The following is a 21,145-nucleotide window of genomic DNA, read 5'->3' as shown; positions in this document are numbered from 1 at the left end:
GAGATAAAAGGCCTGTTGTCTCAGGCAGTAACCATTTACTGTATGGAAGCATCACATCATGCTTCTTTTCTCGTTTATTTAAGTGTGTCCTTTAATTTGTCAGATACATTGATACAAGTGATACAGTCATACTTAGAAATAAGCATCATCTACAATTGTGGCTTATGTGGAATTTATTTAGGCCTGATATTTGGAATATACAGTATTTGAGAATATGTTGGTTTTCATGGGGCTAGTTTTTTCAGTAGAACAGTTTCTTTAAAAACAGTGAGATCTGTGGATTGTTTGAAATAACCATGGCATTATTTAAATTGTAACCACAAACAAAATGTCATTCACTCCCCATAGAAAATGTCTTCTTTTAAATTGGGTGAATTGACCCTTTAAACCCTGCTGGTATTGTGTCAATAAAGTTTATTCAAATAAACACCGCGACGTCACGACAAACAATGGCAGCCAGTGGTACAGCTGTGACGGTTCTCACTCCTAATGGGAGAAGACAAACAGTTAAAGTGTCTCCAAACACACCGTTATTACAGGTAACTTGTGCTTTAAAGACTATTCGTGTTTTCTAACGTGGACGGTTTGTTTCATTATGTTCCTTTGTTTCCAAACCAGAGCAAACTATTCTCCTCCTGTTAGCTTGTTCGGCTAACAGTAGTTAGCCAGTGACAGATCAGTTTCTGTTTTCGTGCGGATGAAATCAAAATATTTTGCTAATTAGGTTGCAACTCTCTTACTCAGTTTATATTTGTTATCTTCAGGTGCTGGAGGATGTCTGCAAAAAACATGGGTTTAACCCCGACGATCACGGTTTAAAGTGAGTATTAGTGTGGTTGATGCTAGCTGTGCCAGTGCTGACATTTAAGCTAAATCAGAATCAGAATCAGCTTTAATGTCCAAGTATGTGTGAACACATGCAGGGAATTTGACTCCGACTTTTTGTTGCTCTCAAAGTACATACACAGAAATAGACATACGGCTAAAAACAAGGAAAGCAAAGCTGAACAAGATACACATAAATATTTGACTACTATTTACAGATACATTTGTATATAAAAAAGTGTATATAGCTATATATATTGATACGTACATACACACATGTAAACAAACATATGGTGAATGTAAACAGTAATACAAAACGGCAATGCAAAAGTGCAAATGGTGCTGGAATAAATAAAGAATATTAATATATAAGGTTACCTATATATCTGAGGTAGGTGGATATGACTATACTATATTGGGACTATCATATACATCTTTACATATCTAATTTGCACAGGTGAGATAAAACCCAGGATTTAATATACTGTATAAAGTTGAACAAAAGAAAAAACATCCAGGTGACAATTGTTACTTACTTTTAATGTGTTCGACGTAATTTACAGTCAGGGATCATGTGATTTTTTTTTTTTTCCTCTTGTGTTCCTCTTGAGAACTCAGTAGCTCTGGAGGAGATATGTTGTCAAATGTAATGGTGCTCTTTATTTTTTATGATTTATATAGGAAAGATTTGATTGTCCTGTCATGCTCACTCGCCTCTCCTCTGTTATCCACTTTTGACAGGTTTCAGAGGACTGCTGTTGACCTCACGCTTCCATGGAGGTTTGCCAACCTGCCCAACAATGCGAAACTGGAAATGGTGACAAGTACAAGGAAACAGGCTGTAGCTGACAGCCAGGTTAGTTTAAAGTGTGTGTGTGTGTGTGTGTGTGTGTGTGTGTGTGTGTGTGTGTGTGTGTATGTGTGAGAGACAGACAGACAGCCAGAACGAGACGGAGACAGTAAGTGAGATAGCAGTGTTAAACTTAGGTGGCTGACCACATAATAAAGACACATAACATCAGTCATCAGTGTGAGTGCGTAAATACAATATGTAAGGGTACATAATAGTGATTGTCTGCTAGTCTGTATCACCCGTAGCACTAGTATACAGTAGTAGCTTGATTCTCAGGTCTGACATAGTGACACAGAAAAATGTAAGCTTATCACATACATATAGTTTTTTAACGTGTGGGATGTACATCTCATATGTTTGTATTTCCAAAATTATGAACACCTGTAACACAATGAACTTTTTTTTTGTGTTTGATGTACGGAATATCACATGTTTTTTTATTATTTTTTTAGTCATGGTCAAGAACATTTTAAATGATTGGCTGAGAATTAGGCTTGAGAAATAACATTGATATTAATATTGTTATTATTATTTATAAACATTGTTAATTTCTCTCAAGTAGAACAGTCAAATAAGTTCAAAATATGGTTTTAGTTAACTGTGATGTAGACTTGGACTCTGGACCAGCAAAGTGTCTCTGTAAGGTGTCTCAACTTCAGTGCTTTTTGTTATAGATTCTTTAAGTCAGTGAACCCTGTTCCCTCATTTGGTGTTGTGATAATAATAATAATGATGGTGGTGGTGGAGAGCACTATCTAACATGTCGGCCAAAATGTCTTATAGGTGTTCAATTGGTTTGAGATCTGGTGACTGTGTTTTCATCAAACTATTCAGTGACCCCTCTTCTTCTGTATGGAAGTATCTGCATTCATTTAATTTCTCTCTCACTCTTTTATTCAGGCCTTTTCACACCTCTCTATATCACAATATGATGATTAGGACTGGGTATCAAAATACAGGGGATTCCCTGAAATGTAAGAAAAGTATAGTGATACTGGTGCCAAAGTATCAGTATTGTATCACATGAAACTAGAAATTAGAGGTGTAACGATACATCGATCTCAATCGATATATCGATTCAATAAGTGAAAATATTGATACATATCATCATCTTTTAAAATGTGCCCTTATTTTGAAATTCCCACTTTATATTTATTCTTTTTATTAAAAAGTGAAAGAGCTCAGTTAAAATTGCAGTTGTTAAAAAATGCACAATAAAATTGTCATATCATATTTTAGTTGCTTTTTGTGAGTTGATATAAATGTAACTGAATCTGTTGAATGAGGCTTTCTTATCGTCTCACATCGATCTCAGGCCCCTGAATTGAATCGAAATCGTGGCAGGCTTCGTGATATTGGCAAATATCGTATTGTGATAAAACTTGTGATTTACACCTAAAACTATGTCAAGATATTGATCAGTTGTCCCACCCATAATTATGTTTGGAGGAAAGAATCCCAGATGATGATGGTATAGCCTTTTATTGCAATATCAATATTCTTTTGTTGTTTCTGTCAGCTGTATATGTGAGGTTTTATTGTCAGTACCTGGAAATTCATTAATCCTGTCTGTGTTGCTGCGTTCACTCAGATCTGTATCCAAAAAACACTTTGTTGTAGCTGAGCTGCAGTTTCCTATGACATCATGGCATCATAATCTAAGCAGTAAAATCACGGCTGGTTTTGATCTGCTGTTCTGGTCATTTGATGGATGGTTGACTGTTGATACCTCACAGATTTTATATACTCACACACACTCACACTCTTGTACCACACACAGGCGCTCCCAACATTTACCTCAGCCAAACTGGTGCATGAGAGAGTTTCGTGTTGGGCCGTTGACAGCCATAGAGCTCTTTTCATCTCTCCCGGCGTGCCGATGTGCAGCGAGCCAATGTGCTGGACAACAAGGTTGTTGAGTAAACATAAACAACTCGTAGAATGACTCAGAGAGAGATAAAGAACAAAAGAGACTCACACTGTTGCCTGGTGTTACTCATTTCCAGACTGAGGTAGGCCCACATGTGCAGCTTAATCAAGTTCGATTATCAAAGAATTTTCTTCCTGCAAAATGGCTCGAGACTGTAGAGCCAAGAACTTACAAAAGGCCACCTAGAGATTTTGATACTTGATATAGTGAGTTTCCTTCCTGCGTTTAAGGTAACCTTTTTGTCACCCATGTCTACAACGTGAAAGGTTAAGATATGGTTTGCATCCACCTATTTTTAACTTTTGTATTTCATAGTGTTTAAAGGCAACTAAAAGTGTTAAATAATTTAAAGCAGCCATATTATGCTCATTTTCAGGTTCATAATTGTATTTTAAGGTTGTACCAGAATAGGTTTACATGGTTTAATTTTCAAAAAACACCATGTTTTTGTTGTACTGCAGTGCTCTCTCTCACTGCTGCAGATCCTCTTTTCACCTGGTCTCTGTTTTAGCTACAGAGTGAGACCTCTTTTCTTCTTCTTCTTCTGTACTATCTTTGATTGCACTTGCACATGCCCAGTAGCTCAGATGTAGATCATGTCAGCTAGCTAGCTCCATAGACAGTAAAAGAAAGGCTGTTTCTACAACTTTGGTCAGTTACAAGGCAGGATTAGCTGGGAGACTTCTAAATGAGGGCGCACATGTAAGTAGTTCTTTTGTAGATTATGGTGAACTTGTGTGTGTTGTAGCAGTGCTTTGCTATTGAGAACGAGGTAGCATGCTAGCATTAGCATGCTAGTGTTAGCATTAGCGTTAGCATGCTAACGCTACGAGCTAATGGTTGCGGTTAGCCTGCTCGTTTCGGCTTGTGACGTCACAAGCCGTGCCGATTTTGAACAGCTCACCCAGAGACTGAAGGCAGGACACATTCAGAAACTGTATCTCACTCTAAACAGCATGGGTGGATTTTTTTCAAACTTTGTATGTGTGTGGAAGCACCAGAGACACAAAATAACACCCCAAATCCCAGAAAAAGTGATTTTTTCATAATATGGGCACTTTAAAGGAAAAAGTCAGTGGGACACTTTAACGTGTTTAACGTGCTTGTTTAGTGTTTATGCAGTCGTTTCCATTTTTTTTGCTTGTTATTTACCTTTTTTAAAATTCAATTAAATAAGGTCTTTATTTAAATATTTGCAGTATTTCTTTAGAAAAACACATAAATGAAAAAAGTCTGGTGGCCGATGTTTCTATACCATGTATTTTTCGATCAAATCCACTAAGCGTCCTTTGTCACAAGCTCTTATCGTAGTAAATCCAAAAACCGCCACACAGCGTGACCCTTTAAATTGATCTGCCTTTAGTACATGCATAGTGCATGTTTTATGAGACTTTTAAGCCCCTGACACACCAACCCGATAATCGGCCGGGGTCGGTGACTCGACTCTGTTTGGTGTGTTCCGTGGCGTCGTCCGTCTGAGGGGCCGTCGGACTTCATTTTCACCGTCTTTAGACTCCCAGCTCAAGAGGTGTGGATGGATTATTGTTGATCATTTAGACCTGTGTTTGATTCCTGTATTAGGGTTAATGTGTAAAGTGTGTTTGTGGTCTTTAACATATATTTAAACTACAATTGTGTAAAACTTTGATTTCATATCCCTCAGGTGCGGATTGCACTACAGATGGAGGACGGTTCTCGGCTCCAGGGTTCCTTCTCCTGTGGACAGAGTCTGTGGGAACTGCTCACACATTTTCCCCAGATCAGGTGCGTGTGTGAGCATGTACACATTTGCAAAGTTTGTGTGTGTGTACATCTGTCTTTGTGAGGCCCAAACAGAGAACCAATTTGAGGACATTTTTGGAAAGTGAAGACATGTTTTCCGTTTTCTAACTTCTTCACAGGGCTGTTCAAGGGTTAAGACTTGATTTTCGGGTTTAGGTTAGAATTAAGTTGGGGTTAAACATTAAGTTTAGAGTTGCTAAATCGGAGGATCCACTGGTTCTCTAAAGTATTTTTCCCCATTCTGTATTCCCATTTCAAATGTTACTTTAAACAATATCGTCAATGTTACTTAACATAGAAACACAGGAGGTTGGTTCACTGGTGGTAATGCATACCATAGGAACACAGTTCATTGTAGGGCTGGGTATTGGTACTCTATCTTTAGGTATCAACCGAAATAGGCCACTACCAAGTAGTATGGAAACTTCCCCAGTCAAATGATAGCTGCATTTGATCCTTTTTGCACCTAGCTTTAGAAAAAAAATCACTATTTGTTTGGTGTTGCTAGACACCAATCACTGCAAGCGTTCTTCAATACGTGTAACCAACTACTGCAGCAGCTACAACCCATACAGTCTGTGGTGAATGCTTCAATTCACATGATGGGTATTGAATGAAGTAGAAAAAAAGGTACCAAATTAAGTACCCTATTGGTATCGGTATTATTAAGGGTACTGGTATCAACATTTATTAAATAATACCCAACCCTAGTTCATTGCTTTGAAAATTAGTTTCATTATTTTATGTTTTGGATTTGATTTGATTTTAAACATTTGTCATATTGTACTAATTATCAATTGTCCAGCCCTAGTAAGGTGCTAGAGATGGTCCTTAAAAGTATGGACCACAAACATGTTTGCGTAGCTTTCACTTTCCACTTTGTTGGAAAGTAAAGTTGATCATTGTGTAGGAATGAACACAGGCCAGCACTGTGTTAGATAACATCCATTCTTCTCACCACTCGTACTGACGTTACGACACACACACACACACACACACACACACACACACACACACACACACAGCTGTTACTCAGTAGTTCCAGCTGTGCGGTCCCAGGTGCTCATGCATTCGTCTAGCCCTCCTCCTCTCTATTAAATGACATCATCCAGGGAAGTTACGCTTCCATGAAATGAATATTAGCCCCACAACAGCGTAAAAGCTCTGCAAATGTTGTGAAGCGGAGGGGAAAGCTTTTTCAGAACTGAGGAGAACAATAGTAAAACATTTACGGTTCAATTAGTTTCTACATGGGATTGTGCACACATGGTTTACACATGCAGACTGCGTGCCACTGCATCGCATGAGGTTTAAAATCCCAAGGATGATTCACCTGAACTAAGGGAAAGTCACTTCTGTGTTTTGTATTGTCGCTGTTAGAGCGACCATAATCAGTCGCCCATAATTTTAATCTGTTTTATTTTTTTTTTTTTTATTACTTGATTTCAGTGTGTCGGAGCTGTCTGAGTCAGGATCCACCCCTGTGTGTGTTTACATGAGAGATGAGGTATGCAGTGTTCCTTTATCTTTCCATTTTTCAAGAAAATAAAGTGACTTTTACTAATTTGGTTACTGTGTGTGCGTGTGCGTGCGTGTAGGTGAGTGGGGTAGAAGCACTCAAGAAGGCCACTCTGAAGTCTCTGGGTCTTACAGGAGGAAATGCCATCGTCAGGTAGGCTGCTTGTGTTCAAGCTGATTTGAATAATTTAGTTTTACAAACAGCATACTGTGCATAACACCATGTAAACTTGGGACTTATGATACTTATGATTGTGTCCATTTCTGTGTAAGGTTTTTACTCAAAAAGAACAAAGCACAGGGAGAGGAAGATGGCAGAGAAGCCACTGAAACAGCTGCTGTGCCAACTACACCTGTTGCCAAGGAAACCACACCTAGCCCATCACCTCAGCCCGATCCTGCTCCGTCACATCCAGAGACGTCCACAACCGAGGTGCCAACTAAAAATTCAAGCCCCCAAAGGCCAATCGAAGAAGCCCGCCCTGCTCCAACTCCCGCTTCTGCCGCAAGCAGCACCCTCCCTGTTCAACAGGAAGAGGTTCCGAACTCCCTTCATGCAGTTGGGTCAAAGATTCCTCCCGTCGAGAGAGGAAGGCCAGAGGAGGATGGCGAGGAAGCGGGGCCATCAGGACTGAACTCTCACCCATCATCTTCTTCCTCCTCCTCTTCCGCTCCCTCTGCTCCTTTCATTCCCTTCTCTGGAGGCGGTCAGCGCCTCGGGGGTCCCCAGGGAGATGCAGTGGGACGCTCACTCTCTTCATCTGCATCATCCTCTTCACTGCCAGCTCTGACTGCAGCAGTAGAATCACCCAAAGCCAAGAAAGCGAAATCCAGCCATGGTTCTAGCACCAAGGTGAGCCATATCACTGCAAGAAGTGCAAATGAAGGAAGTCCTGATAGCTTATTTTAGTAATATTTCTATTTGGTACAAGCAAATTACACAACATTGTGCTTGAGATAATTTTGACCTCAGAAACAGTAATGAACAAACAATCTTTCCACAAGTCATTGATTCTAACTGGCAGCCTTTTCTGTTCCTTTTTACAGCCTCAAACCACTGCCAACCAGCCAGACGATGACATGGATCAAGGGGAGGAGTTCTTGGAGGTAAAACCGTTTATTTCCGGTCAGACCTTTCGGAAACCTCTAACCTGTCACCTTGAACAAGCCATGGACACAGTGTAGTCTAGCTTTGCCGGACCTTCCTCTACAGCGCTGCGGAGGAGGGTCTGGCTAGTCCACACAGCATTCCGGGATGGGAAAAAAACGTTCTCTGGTTTATTGGCATTTCTTTAAACCAATCAAAATCGCCTTGGGCGCCGCTTAGCGCTGCACAGAGCCCCGATGCCACTCAAACATAGCCTCGTGAAGGAACTTGTTTTGGTGAAACATGTGTACGTTCAAAAGTTGTTTCAGTCGTGCAACAGAAAACTCAGATTGGACAAATAGTCTAGCTAGCTGTCTGGATTTACCCTGCAGAGATCTGAGGAACAGTTAACCTTAGTCATCATAAATCCACCGGAATTTAGAATTCCAACACAAAGGAAGCGGAAGGTAACGGAAATCAGGTAAAAAAAAAGGACATACGGTGGAATATCCTGCGGCAACGGGGCAATCCCGGAAGGAGAAGGTCGTGGCTATAGACTAGACACAATTCCCATTGTTTACCGTACATCAGCATGTACCTGCACCTCACACAGTATCTTTGCCTCACGTCTGTACTGCGCCCCCCTGGTGGGGAGATGCGCCTCACCGTTTAAAAACCTCTGCTTTAGGTGAAAACATCAGTGTGGATTTTAATGTCTCCATCTTTTCACTCACTCACTCACTCACTCACTCACTCACTCACTCACTCACTCACTCTCGTTCTGCAGCCAGTGGAGAGGGAGCTTCTCATCTACCACCTGGACGCAATGTCCTGTCACTCTGAGGACCACAGGGATCTGCCTGACGAATTCTTTGAAGTGACGATGGATGATGTGCGCAAGCGCTTCGCCCAGCTGAAAAGCGAGAGGTGGGAGAAGGAAGTAAATGGAAGCAGTTGGGTGACTTTGGGTCAGAGGACTGCGTGTGATATTTAGTATAAAACTATAAATACCTTGTTGCTGCAGAAACGCGTCTGGTTCCGGCGTGTTCCGGCACTGTTTGTAACAGATAATTAGTCAGTTTGGCATTTGATCCTGCGGTGTTTTGTCGATGTATAACCCTTAATTGCATAATACCATAGCAGTGATGAGAGGCCATAGGCAGGCAGAATGCCGGGCATCACTGCGTGCGTTTTGAAGTTTTATTTATTATGAGTTTGAAGTTTTTCTTTATTTATGAGCGCTTCTTCAAAACAGATGCAGACAAGTTTACTCTGTGCTCTCTGGATGTGGCCACAGCAGACCACAGCTGCTGAGGCATTGTGTGTGTTTGCAAACATTTTCTCATTTATAAGACACACTACAAAAGCTTCTAAATATGGCATACAGGGAGCAATTAGCAAGCCTGTTTTGTGTTGATGTTTATCCTCCAGCCCTCGACCAAACACCGTCAGGTTGAGACCTCACTGCGTACATACTTTAATCTCCGTCGACATTGACTTAGCTGGCTGCCTCATGGCTACGCTACTACCGCGTCAATGACTGCAATTACCAAGGGGACAATTAAGCCGACCACAGCAATTTGTCTCTGCCTCTGTCACGCACGCACGCACGCACGCACGCACGCAAGCACGCACGCACGCACGCACGGCCACACACGAGTAAGGGTAGAAGATGAAACATTTTCTGCTCATCTTTCCCATTGTCAATTCCACAGTGTGCTTTTTTTTTTATTTTACAGCTTGTTTCAGTTACAACTGCGTCCGTCTCTTTCTCCCTCGTTCCTCCAGGAAGTTACTGGAGGAGGCTCCGCTAATGACTAAATCTCTGAGAGAAACACAGGTGAAGGAGAAGATGAAAAGATATCCCAAAGTGAGCACAAGTGACACACGTAATCACAATCCTGATTTTAAATGTGCATGTTTGTATGAAATATACAGCCTTTTGAATAACCTGCTGCCACTGTTTGTCTCCAGGTGGTCCTGAGGGTCCAGTTTCCAGACAGACATGTTCTACAAGGCTTCTTCAGGCCCCTGGAGACAGGTGTGTGTGTGTGTGTGTGTGTGTGTGTGTGTGTGTGTGTGTGTGTGTGCGCGTGTGTGTGTGTGTGCGTGCATGCGTGTTTGTGTGTGGAGATAGTTCATTTTAGCTGGCTAGCCACAGGTATGGCTGCAATGTTAAAGCTACTTGCGGCTCCCTCACCACATTTATGACTGTAGCCACACCAGAGTGACAGAGAGACAGAAATAATGAGGCAGGTCTGTAATTCCAGCGATTAGAGCCACCTCAGGCCCCAACAGCAACACGACAACCAGCAGAACAACAAAATCTGAGGGGAATTCCATCTGAAAAATGAATTATACTCCACGCAGCGACTGATGAAGGTGCAGATGGATCAGTTTGTTCGTGCTTCAGTTGATGTTCTGGGTTTGTTTTGTGTCCAGTTGCTGCGGTGAGGCATTTTGTGAGGAGTCACTTGGAGGATCCTCAGCTCAGTTTCTACCTGTGTAAGTGTCATTTAATGTCCCCACTAATTAATCACAACATCATTAAGCATAATAAATCCACCCCTGTAGCTCCTTTGTAAATGTTTGATGTCATGAAAACCTTATTTCTGTGTATCCACACTTTGACACACACACCTGAATATCTCTCTCTTTCTATCAGCTATGATAATGACCTGACTAGAACAGGATTTTTAAAGCCAATATCGATAATGTAGCCTGGTTGACACCAGACCCTTCTCAGTTGTAACTGAGAGTGGGTCTGGGAAAGGTTCATTGACAGTTCATTTCCAAAGGGGCGTTACCAACGGACGCCGCTCAAATGCCTCGAGGGCGCATTGGATAGTCCAATTTTTTTTGGGCCTTTATTTTGATAGGACAGCTGAAGACATGAAAGGCAAGCAGTTAAAGAGTGCTAAGAAATCATTCGGTTTTTGATACTGTACTTAAATTGGCAATTGACACACTCCATTTCTCTAGAGACTGAAGCTGTAGCTGCAGCATGTTGATTGACATGTTTTAATTATGTAAAGACATGTTCAAGGAGTTCAGATAGAGCCTGTATCAGGGCCATATTTACTTCAATGTGTTATATGTCACTATTTTTGGTAGCCTACTGTACTTAAATGTCCAGTATGTACTTTATTTTCTTCATTTTTTTTTTATGATACATTTTTTATCCTCTGCGGTCTCAGGGAGAACAAAACAAACCAATATACAAGAAAACAAAACAAAAATCACACCTTGCCTAGTCGCTCTCCTCTAATTCTTGTGGTGCTGAGGTCACTAGGACCGATACCTGTGCTGCTGCGTTTTTCCATAGGTCTATAGTCGATGACTTGGCTTTGTTAATCCTTGCTGTAGAGAGCTCCAGCATAATTATGTCTAGGAAGTACGCCAACCACTGTTTTATACAAAGCAAGTGGGAGCCAGCGTTGAGCTATCATTTTCTTGGTTGCGGTGGAGCCGGCTAGTCAAATTTTCTTCTGTCTCCCAAGCAGGTGTAATTTAGAGTCGTCATTAAGTAACAAAACAATCGGGTCAGTAGGGATTCGACATCCTATCACTATTTTCTTTATTCATTGAAGCCTCTGTGTTTACAGGCTTGTGGTGATGCGCAATATGCTATAGGTGCCAAAACAAATCTATGTTTGGTACTGCCAATTTTTGTTTTGTCATGGTTCATGTGTGCAATAAACATTACACTTCGTGAGAAAAAAATCGTGGCAGAGAATCGTGATATCAATTCTAAGCTAAAAAAATCATGATTCATATTTTTCCCCGAATCGCGCAGGCCGATCAGTCACAGTCGCCAAACAGGCCACACGGGTTTATCTAGACTAGATTTACTTTTGTGTAAGAAAATGTTTAAGTGTTTTCCATCAGCTTGCGGTTATGCATCATGTTCCGAAAAGCAGTGTAATCAATTCAGCCTTCCTAATGTACAGTTTCTGTTAGTTTTACATGAAAACGGATCATATTCTAAAGGAAAAGCTTGCAGTTTAACAAAAAACCTCTCTGCAAACACTGGTTTCATTTTCTTTTTCCAATTCACTTTGTTCACTTTAACTTTCCAGTATCAGTAATGACTTCAGTGTAGATTTGAGCAAGTATGATGATGTGTCCTCTTTCTACCTTTTTGCTTTTGCTGAAAACTTTCTTTTAGTCATCACCCCCCCAAAAACCATCCTCGACGACCCCTCAGCTACACTGTTTCAGGTAAGATCCCTAAAACTGCCATATAAGTCTTTAGGCAACACTTTCTTTAACCACAATAATAAACAAAATGATTAAACTCAAACAACCCACATCACAGGCAAACTCCAGAGAACCACAACTACAAAACTGACTTCCCATCTTTGAAACTATCTCAACACACACACACGCCACTCACGCCACACACTGACTGACTGACTGACTGACTGACTGACTGACTGACTGACTGTAAAATGTATCGGCTGGTCCCTCTCTCATCTTCAAAGCCCCACCACATTCCCGTTCTCCCCCTCTTCTCTTCGTTCCTACACTCTCTCACACTTGTTTCCCCCTTCTCCACTGTCCTTGACCCCAGCTGGGCTTGATTTTTCCCAGACTGACACATGGGGTTAATACAGGCCTTGCTTTGATCTTGACACACACACTAACACACATACACAGAGCAATGGGCACACTCGATGCTTTGTTGCCTTTTGAGTTCAGAGCTATTCAAATAATGAAAGAGAGTGAAGAGATACAAATGAAAAACAAGAGGTTGTTCTCTTGTACGGTTCATCAGTCTGTACCCAGACATAGACTTTTATTTTAGATGCATTATTTTAGAATAACTAGAACATTTTCGTCATCAGTGCCTCCTGTTTTTTTCTCCTGACACTTTCCTCAACCATAAGTAGAGGAATGAAGGGGAGGAAAAGAAAGTAGTTTGAAGTGATATTGTGTTGTGATCATGAACAAGATTCAGCTCCTCAGAGGGATTGGTACAAAAGATAACGATCCTCAAAAGCACACTTTGAAGTGTGTGTGTGTGTGTGTGTGTGTGTGTGTGTGTGTGTCTCCCTCCCTCCCTCCCTTTTTGGGTGCCATGATCTCTCTGAATCAAATCTGATGTTCTGATTGTAGTTCGCCCGTTTCTCTTTTTTCATCTTTGTGTCCCTTCCTGAACTCTCCCTCCCTGTTTATCACTACATGTCCCTCTCTTGTACCCCAACTCCAGCTTTCTCCCTCTCTTATTCTTCTCGTTCTCCCTCGTCCACCTCCACCACCACTACTCTCCCTCTCTCCGACCCTCTCTTGTGCCTCACCCCTCCCCGCCCCCCTTTCACCGCCATGTCTCTATCCATTAGGGACTTAAAAGCGTTAAAGCGCACAAAAACAATCTTTAATCCCCTTGGTGTCATGTCACACACAGTCTGGCTCCGTTTCCCTGTCTATACATCAATCTTTGACACACACACACACACACACACACACACACACACACACACACACACACACACACACACACACACACACACACACACAAAAGGAAACTTTAATCTTTTTTTGTCATGGCACATAGACATTAGTGCACACACGTCTCTTTCTTACATACACACACATATACACTCACACACACACAGACGCACACTTTAATCACTTTGTGTCATGTCAGGAAAGGAATGCTTCCCAACCCAGAAGCCCTTTGATACCAGACGTCCCCTCCCTCATCCGTCTCTCCCTCTGTCTTCCATCAGGATCTGCTCTGCCTCCCTCCATTCCTGTTTTTTTACACTATCTCTCTTTCTCTCTCTCTCTCACACACTCACACTCACACACACACACACACACACACACACACACACACACACACACACACACACACACAGGTCTTGTCCCGTTGCCCTGTCTCATCCCAAGTGGAAGTGCCGCTGCCAGAGGAGCAGGATAGCAGAAATGCCCGTTGTTTCAATGTAACACATTGTTTCCTGCTCACAGGGCTGTGATAATAGCAATTAGTCCAGAGTGTCCCAATTTAGCAACCAGTTGGTGAGGGGGGCAGGACAGAAAGGACAGTGTGTGTAAGACAGGTTGTAGTGGAGGGTAAACCCACGTAAACCCAGTGACAGCCATGCCACCTTCTTTTGACACTGTTGATTTGAAACGGTGAACGACTGAGCTAAGGCTGCTTCTCTTATTCTCACCTTTGACTGTTGATTTGAAAATGAAATGACAAATGATGCTGGCATATGTTATTACCTGTAGCTCGCTAGTGTAAGGTAATTAAGCTAACGTTAGCTCCATGAGTTGGTTGAAAACGAAGGGTACGGTGACTTTTTAACGTTTCAAGCTGACAATGGGTCTTAATGTGATACTGCTTGAAAAGACTGAGGAATAATAATAATTGTAAGAATAATCGTCTATAAAATGTCAGAGGATCGAGAAAACACCACACACCATTTCCCAGAGCCCAAGGTTATGCCTTTTGAATGTCTTGTTTTGTCCAACCAACAGCCTTAAGTGTCAGTTGGTGTGATATTAACTGCTCAACCAACAAAAGGTTATAATAACTGACGGTTGGTGTCTGTTTAAAAGCTGTTATCTTGGATGCAGTTATGATAAGGGCAAGATTACTATAGATGTTTTAATAGATGTACAAAAGGCTCCAATGTTTGATATCTGTGACAAGATGCCGTCAAAGTAATTGAGAATGAAGTTGAGGTTTGTCTCTGCCGGTGGACACATGATGACCAGCAGCTGAAGGATTTTACCAGAAAGTCATTAATCATTCAAAACAACTCAACTTCGTACTTCAGCTTACTTGCTCTCCCGTGTTGCTCATAAGTTTCTGTGAACGGGCATATGAGTAGAAGACTCTTTGTCTTAAACTAGTTTTGTTTGTCTACTTCCTATTAGAGTCACAGACTCGTGCACTGCTTGCCTGTCTGTCTGTCTGCGTTCCTACCTCCATAATTGTACGCTTGATAATATCTGCCTGCAAATGGTCCATTATAACCATTAAGACGTTCACCGGAGAGGAGTGTTGTGCTTCAGGGGTGAAAGTGTTTTCACTAACCATTTGATTGTTGCTCATTTTGTGGTCTGCTTCAAAGAACCACGGTTACTGGTTCAGATCCTCGAGCGATGACTCAGGCTTGGATGTGGTGGCAGCGCTTGCTTTGCGTGTAGAAGGGAGGCAGTTTTTTTTTTCGATTTCTGTATGTTTTTGCTGAAATTGACTTGTGTGCCAAACATTTTTGATGGCTTCTGTTCACTTCTCCTCCTCTCTCTCTCTCTGTCTGTCTGTAGGCCGACCTGTTTCCCGGTGCTCTGGTGTACTTCGGCTCTGACGCTAAGACAGGTTTTTGACTCTTTTCGGTTCTTTCCTTTCAAATGCTGATTGTGAATTAGATACTGGTGTATTACTGAGGAATGTAATATCATGTATAATGGTGTGTGTGTGTGTGTCCGTGTGTGTCCGTGTCCGTGTGTGTCCTCCACAGATATTTACATTAAGAGGGAGCTACTTGAATCCTCTGTCTCGGCCTCGCAAGCAAATGAATCCTTTGCAAGGTTTGTGTGTGTGTTTTTAAATGTGTGCCTGACCGTGCGTGCATTAGGGTGTATATGCACTTGTATCCCGCGGCAACCAGCCTATTTTCCTGTCACAAAGCTGTCATCATTGGAATCCCTTTGAGGTTCAGCCTAAACAGCAGGTGCCCTCGTGCGCCCTCATTTCCTACACACACACACACACACACACACACACACACACACACACACACACACACACACACACACACACAAACCATTTTCCAGTCCTTCTAAAGATAGAGCCGATTCTGGGCAGCCTCTAGCTCACCCAGTAAGAGCGCGCGCCCCATGTAGGCTGAGTCCTTTGCAGCGGCCCGGGTTCGATTCCGACCTGCAGCCCTTTGCTGTGTGTCATCCCCCATCTCTCTCCCACCTTTCCTGTCTATCCACTGTCACTATCAAATAAAGGGAAAAGCCCCAAAACAAATTCTTTAAAGATAGAGCCGATTTCCCAAAAGTGACCCCCACCTGTTGTCCTTTTTGCTTCTTTAACAACAAGATCATTGCTCCTCTGTTTTAGATTTTGATCTCACCCAGTTATTTCACTTCTTTACAGCGCCGCATGCAAAACAATGCTGCTTTAAATAGATATAAGAACTTCTCAAGAAAACCAAAAAAACAAGATACTTTCGTCAAAGCATCTTTGAGTTTTGAGACACACTTGTTTTATATTTAAACCTTTTTTTTTTTTTTTTTCCTCATCCCACCTCAGCTGCATGCTCCGGTCCCCAACACCCTCCTCTAGCTCTGAGGGCTCCGAGGAGCCGCTGCCTCCTCCGGAGCCGAAGGCTGACACCAGCGGGGCCGCACAAGACGAGAGAGACCCGTCTGCACACACCCAGGCTGCTAAACCTACCAGATCTGACCCGTGCAAGGTGCCCAAGTGGCTCAAGCTTCCAGGTGAGGACGGAACAGGATGTAGAGCACATGTACTAAAAACACTCACAAAGTCATTTCGGCCCCACCCCTGTAGTTTGGTTCATTTGGTCCAGACCAAGGAAAGAATGTATACATTGTTGCCTTTTTGGTTCTTATCCTGTTCATGTTCACAGTGACTTTTTTATAAACAAACCCAAAAGCTGTAAACAAAGTCATAGGACTGACAGGTAACACATTGATCTGACCGTTAAAGTGACCGTTATCCTGCGTCACCAGCACTACTGTATGTGGTGGCACTTATTCTAACTCTAAGTAACCACACACAGTAGTCAGGCTTTTAAAGGGGTGATGAATGAATGATTTTCTCTGGCTCTCTTTTTGAGCTCCTCATTATGACATTTTGTGACATTGGTTCACAATTGGCTGTTTGGCAGATGATGCCCCGGTCCAGTTCTGCAGTACACATGGGTGATGTTTTTATTTGTTGTAGAAATTTATTTCCTACGTGGCAGCAAAACATTTTTTACAGAAGCCATCAGAAACTTCTCAAAGTCAAACTGGGTTTCATAAACACTTTATAGGGCTGACTTACTGATACAATATAAACAGACTTAAAGAAACTTGCTAGCCTAGCATTACTTTAGGCTACAAACAACCCATAATGCAACACACTCAGCAGGAGCAGGTTGTGCACCAGGCCAATACAGTATCTTAAAGCAATCGCTTCCCTGACAGTTTACGATCAAAAGGTCAGATCAGACAGAGCGCGTTTTAGCGTTTTAGCAGCCTGGGGCGGCTTTCTGTAAGTTTTGCTTGCTGCTTTTGCATTGCTGAGCACCTTAGGTTTTTTTATTTTTTTTTTTTTTTTTCGTAGCAGCCAGAAGGGACATTCTAAAACGCTTAACGTGAAAAAGCTTAACGTGGTTTAATGTACGTAAACAACGATCAATGATCACCAAATTTCTCATGGCCATATCTTGTTATGAACACTTAAGCTTGTCAAAAAATCTAAACCGAAATCCAAGGATTATAGAAGTTATCTCACGTTAACGTTTTCTGCTTCATTAGAGTCTATTGTAAGGAAAAAGCTTAACATGGTTTAATGTACCTAAACAACGATCAATCATCACCAAAATTATCTCTCATATTGCTCCTCATAACCACTGAAAAGATTTAACCCAAAGTCGTATTATTATGGACGTTAGCTTTTTAGCTTTACATGTTAAGCTTTTTCCCCTTAATGGAGCAGAAACGCTTAATGTCAGCTAACGTCCATAATAATAGGACTTTGGGTTAGATTTTTTGACAGCTTTCAGTGGTTATGAGGAGCAATATGAGAGAGAAATTTGGTGATGAACGGAAAAAACACCTGATGTCATTTAGCTTCAGAGCAAAATAACAGTTGGCTGAGGACGGGTGATTCAATGGTTGCCTAGCAAGAATAACAAAAAGATCTAGTCTGATCGGGATGTCTTCAACAAGAAAGGAATTGCAGTGGCCTTGCACACCCAAAACAGAAAGTATTTCACCCTTCCAGCCATCCTCCTCAGAGATGACATTCTTTTTTTCCTGTAGCCAAAGAGCAGAAGGCTTTGAGCCACACGATTGTTGTTGTGGTAAAGAAACACACACACACACATGCACACTTACCCCAAAACCACAGTCAATAGGAAATTGACTTTTGAAAGCAGAATTCTTCATGACTCAGAAGATAAGGATGCATTTTAGGATGAAGCAATTAGATGAGGATGGTCACCCCCTCTGGCCCAGGAGACCACTACAGACACTCAGGGCCCAGGGAGAGAGCCTGCTGCTGGGCCACATCACACAGCATGAGCCCCTGTGGTCTGTCCAGGCACGGCGCTTTTCTGTTGTTCTATTGTAATGTTTCTGGTGGTCACTGTATTGATGTTTTTGTTTTGAATTATGCTCTCTTTCCTCTCTCTCTGCCTGTCTTGTTTGTGTTTTTGTGCACATTTGATTTCTGGCTGATCTCTGTGCGTGCCCATGTGCGTCTTTTAAGAAAGTTGTGGCTGCTTTCTCTTTCATGAGAATAGTTAAAAGAAAAAAACTGATTCAGGAATTATAGGCTCCATATGTGGAACCCTACAGTACAGAGGACTTAAACATGCGCACACACACACACACACACACACACACACACACACACACTCCCCCAGTTTGTCCATCAGTGAAAATGCCGGGTAGACACACTTCTAGTGTTCAGCAGTCTGGTGAATTTCTGACACACCAATAAAGCTCGGTATCTTTTGGATAAAAGCTTTCTGCTCCTTTCAGCATCATGACGATCAGCATTGTGTTGATGCCCTGTAATGACAGGAGTTATTACACGTCACATGTTGACACATGAGTGTTCTGAAAAACAGCCGTCTCTGGATGATTTAGTGATTTAGCATTTTTTAAATGATTTGCAATGCGTATTCAGTAATGGTGTAACAATTCAGTAGTGGTCATACATTTTTTCATAGCCTGTTGAATGACGACATATTTAAAGGAAAAGTTTGACATTTGGGAAAATATTCGCTTTCTTGCTGAGAGTCACTGTCTTTACGTTAAATATATTATAGGTATAGCCATGAGACATTTGCTTAGCTTAGCATACAGACGGAAAAATCTGGCCCGGCTCTGTCCAAAGGTTAAAAAAAAGAAAGTGTACCGGTACCTCCAAAAGCTCACTAATTAACCCGCTATATATTATTTGTTTAATCCGTACAAAAACAAAGTGTATAAACCACATGTTGTGGTTTTTACATGGGTTATGTGTCCTAACTATTTGTTGGCCGTGCGCAGTGACATCATATTTAATGGACAGAGTGGTATCGAGCTTCTCACCAACCTTCAGAAAGAAAGTGAAAAGTATTTCCCAAAATGTCAACCTATTATTTTACATTTAACGGGAGTCGATTCATGGATTTCTTTTCAAATGTCTCAGAATAAAATATTACGAATTTTTCTGATAATTCAAAATCAAACCTTTTGTTGATTGGCCGAGCTGCTAATTACGGTCTCCTGTTTCCTGCACAGGTAAAAAATAAGACGGCTGCGTGTGCTGATGGGAGGACTTACCATGAAAGACTTCTGACAAGCTGCTTGCAGACTGAGTAGAGCACTTAAACCTTTGCTGCGCTTTGATAAAAGGCTCAACTTTGTGACGGCTGCGGAAGAAGCATGCACTTGACTAGGTTTGTAGTAATGAGAGAAAGAGACTATATTTCATTGCTCAAAGGATTGTTGTGATTCATTCCGGTTGATCTCTAGGAGGAAAGAGTGCTGAAGAGGCTGCATTTATTCAGCAGGTGAAAATGTTGTGCAAAGTGAATAAAGATTGTTGAATTAAAACGGTCTTCTATCGTCTTGTACTGAAGTTCAAATTACACATCCATTGTTCTCGTCCAATTTGCTCAAAGGCCAAGAACCGACTCTGGACACACCACCACAGTTTTGTTTCCATAGTTTACTGTATGTATTGTGTCTATATTGGCCTTCGATGCATCCTCTACTGTTTTTAACAGGTTCAACAGGAGAGGTCTTTTAGTTGGGGACATGACTGGAGTTTACTTTGCTAACTCTCATTATGTTTATGACTGAGTTTTAGCTTTTTTCTGTAATTGAAAACTTTTCCATTCCTTTTTGAACCAACACGTTTGTTATTCCATATAACTAAATGGGTCAGTAGCTGGAGCCAATCATGATGGACAACAAAACCCAGCTAAACTCCCGCTAAAGTTAACTAGCACTGTCACTGTGACTTCACAAAAGCATTTTTGGCCATAACTCAAGAATAACTATGCTAATTCTGACAACATTTCACACTTATGTCTAATAGGAATAAAATGATGTGATGACATTTTACCTTATCGCAAAGGTCGACATCATAATGTACTGAAAAAAAAAACGCTTTCCTGGCCATAACTCGGGAACAGAAGGGGGAGATTGTGACCATATTTCACATTGGGTAAGATAGGGATTTGGATTTGGTGACACTAATCTTAAAGCTGTGGTGATCTTCTCTGCTGCTGGGTTCAAGATGTGTGTGAAGCATCGTCACTATATTGTGAGTCTGGACAGACATGAACCTGACTGGTAAGGTAGTTCTAATGTATTATGTTGGTTAATGTTTAAATTTTTATATATGCCAGCTGACCAGCATTCAAACTTAAATCAATTTTTCTGCTAAACTTACTGTCCTTTGCCTTTGTAAGTATGTGTTTGGAAGTATAGCGCTACAGTAGGCTATATCTGGAGAAAAAAAACAGCAAATTTATTTTCATTTCCAGGGCAATGTCAGAAAGTACATCAGAGGCACGGTATGTGTCTGAGTTTCTGCGTAAGTGAATGGTGGTGTTGAAGAGCAGCTCAACATTTTTCAGGTGCCTCCCTGTAGCCATGGAGACCAGAGCTTTGATCTAACAGAACAGACCTCATGATGCACAAATTCATGCAACCTCTGACTCTCACCACAGTAAAAGACATGCCCTGACTTACCTGACCATCCACTGGTAATAGTAAACAATCAGCATGCAGCCATTTTGTCTCACACACACACACACACACACACACACTCTTCCTCAGCCTTCTCACCAGCTACCCCCTCATTCACTTTCAGCTGCAGGAGAAACTTAAAAAAGAGTCCGAACACAGAGGGGAGTAGCGCTCTCTCTCTCTCTCTCTCTCTCTCTCT

General features: G+C 41.7%; 1 protein-coding gene across 1 annotated transcript; it reads left to right on the top strand.

Moving 5' to 3' along the window:
• The first annotated feature begins 410 nt into the window (after positions 1-410).
• aspscr1 (ASPSCR1 tether for SLC2A4, UBX domain containing) lies at positions 411-19,803 on the top strand. The gene is made up of 17 exons (XM_031288845.2): positions 411-539; positions 765-820; positions 1,567-1,681; positions 5,272-5,372; positions 6,840-6,897; positions 6,989-7,062; positions 7,182-7,761; positions 7,956-8,015; positions 8,783-8,922; positions 9,784-9,865; positions 9,970-10,036; positions 10,438-10,500; positions 12,164-12,216; positions 15,280-15,331; positions 15,474-15,543; positions 16,277-16,464; positions 19,489-19,803. The coding sequence occupies exons 1-17, from the start codon at positions 450-452 to the stop codon at positions 19,497-19,499; spliced, it is 1,860 nt and encodes a 619-aa protein (XP_031144705.1). The 5' UTR covers positions 411-449; the 3' UTR covers positions 19,500-19,803.
• Positions 19,804-21,145: the final 1,342 nt, after the last annotated feature.

This window comes from Sander lucioperca, chromosome 4 (assembly GCF_008315115.2).
Source record: "Sander lucioperca isolate FBNREF2018 chromosome 4, SLUC_FBN_1.2, whole genome shotgun sequence".
Taxonomy (NCBI): domain Eukaryota; kingdom Metazoa; phylum Chordata; class Actinopteri; order Perciformes; family Percidae; genus Sander; species Sander lucioperca.
Note: the sequence above shows the minus strand (reverse complement) of the source record. Positions and strands in the feature narration are given on the sequence as shown.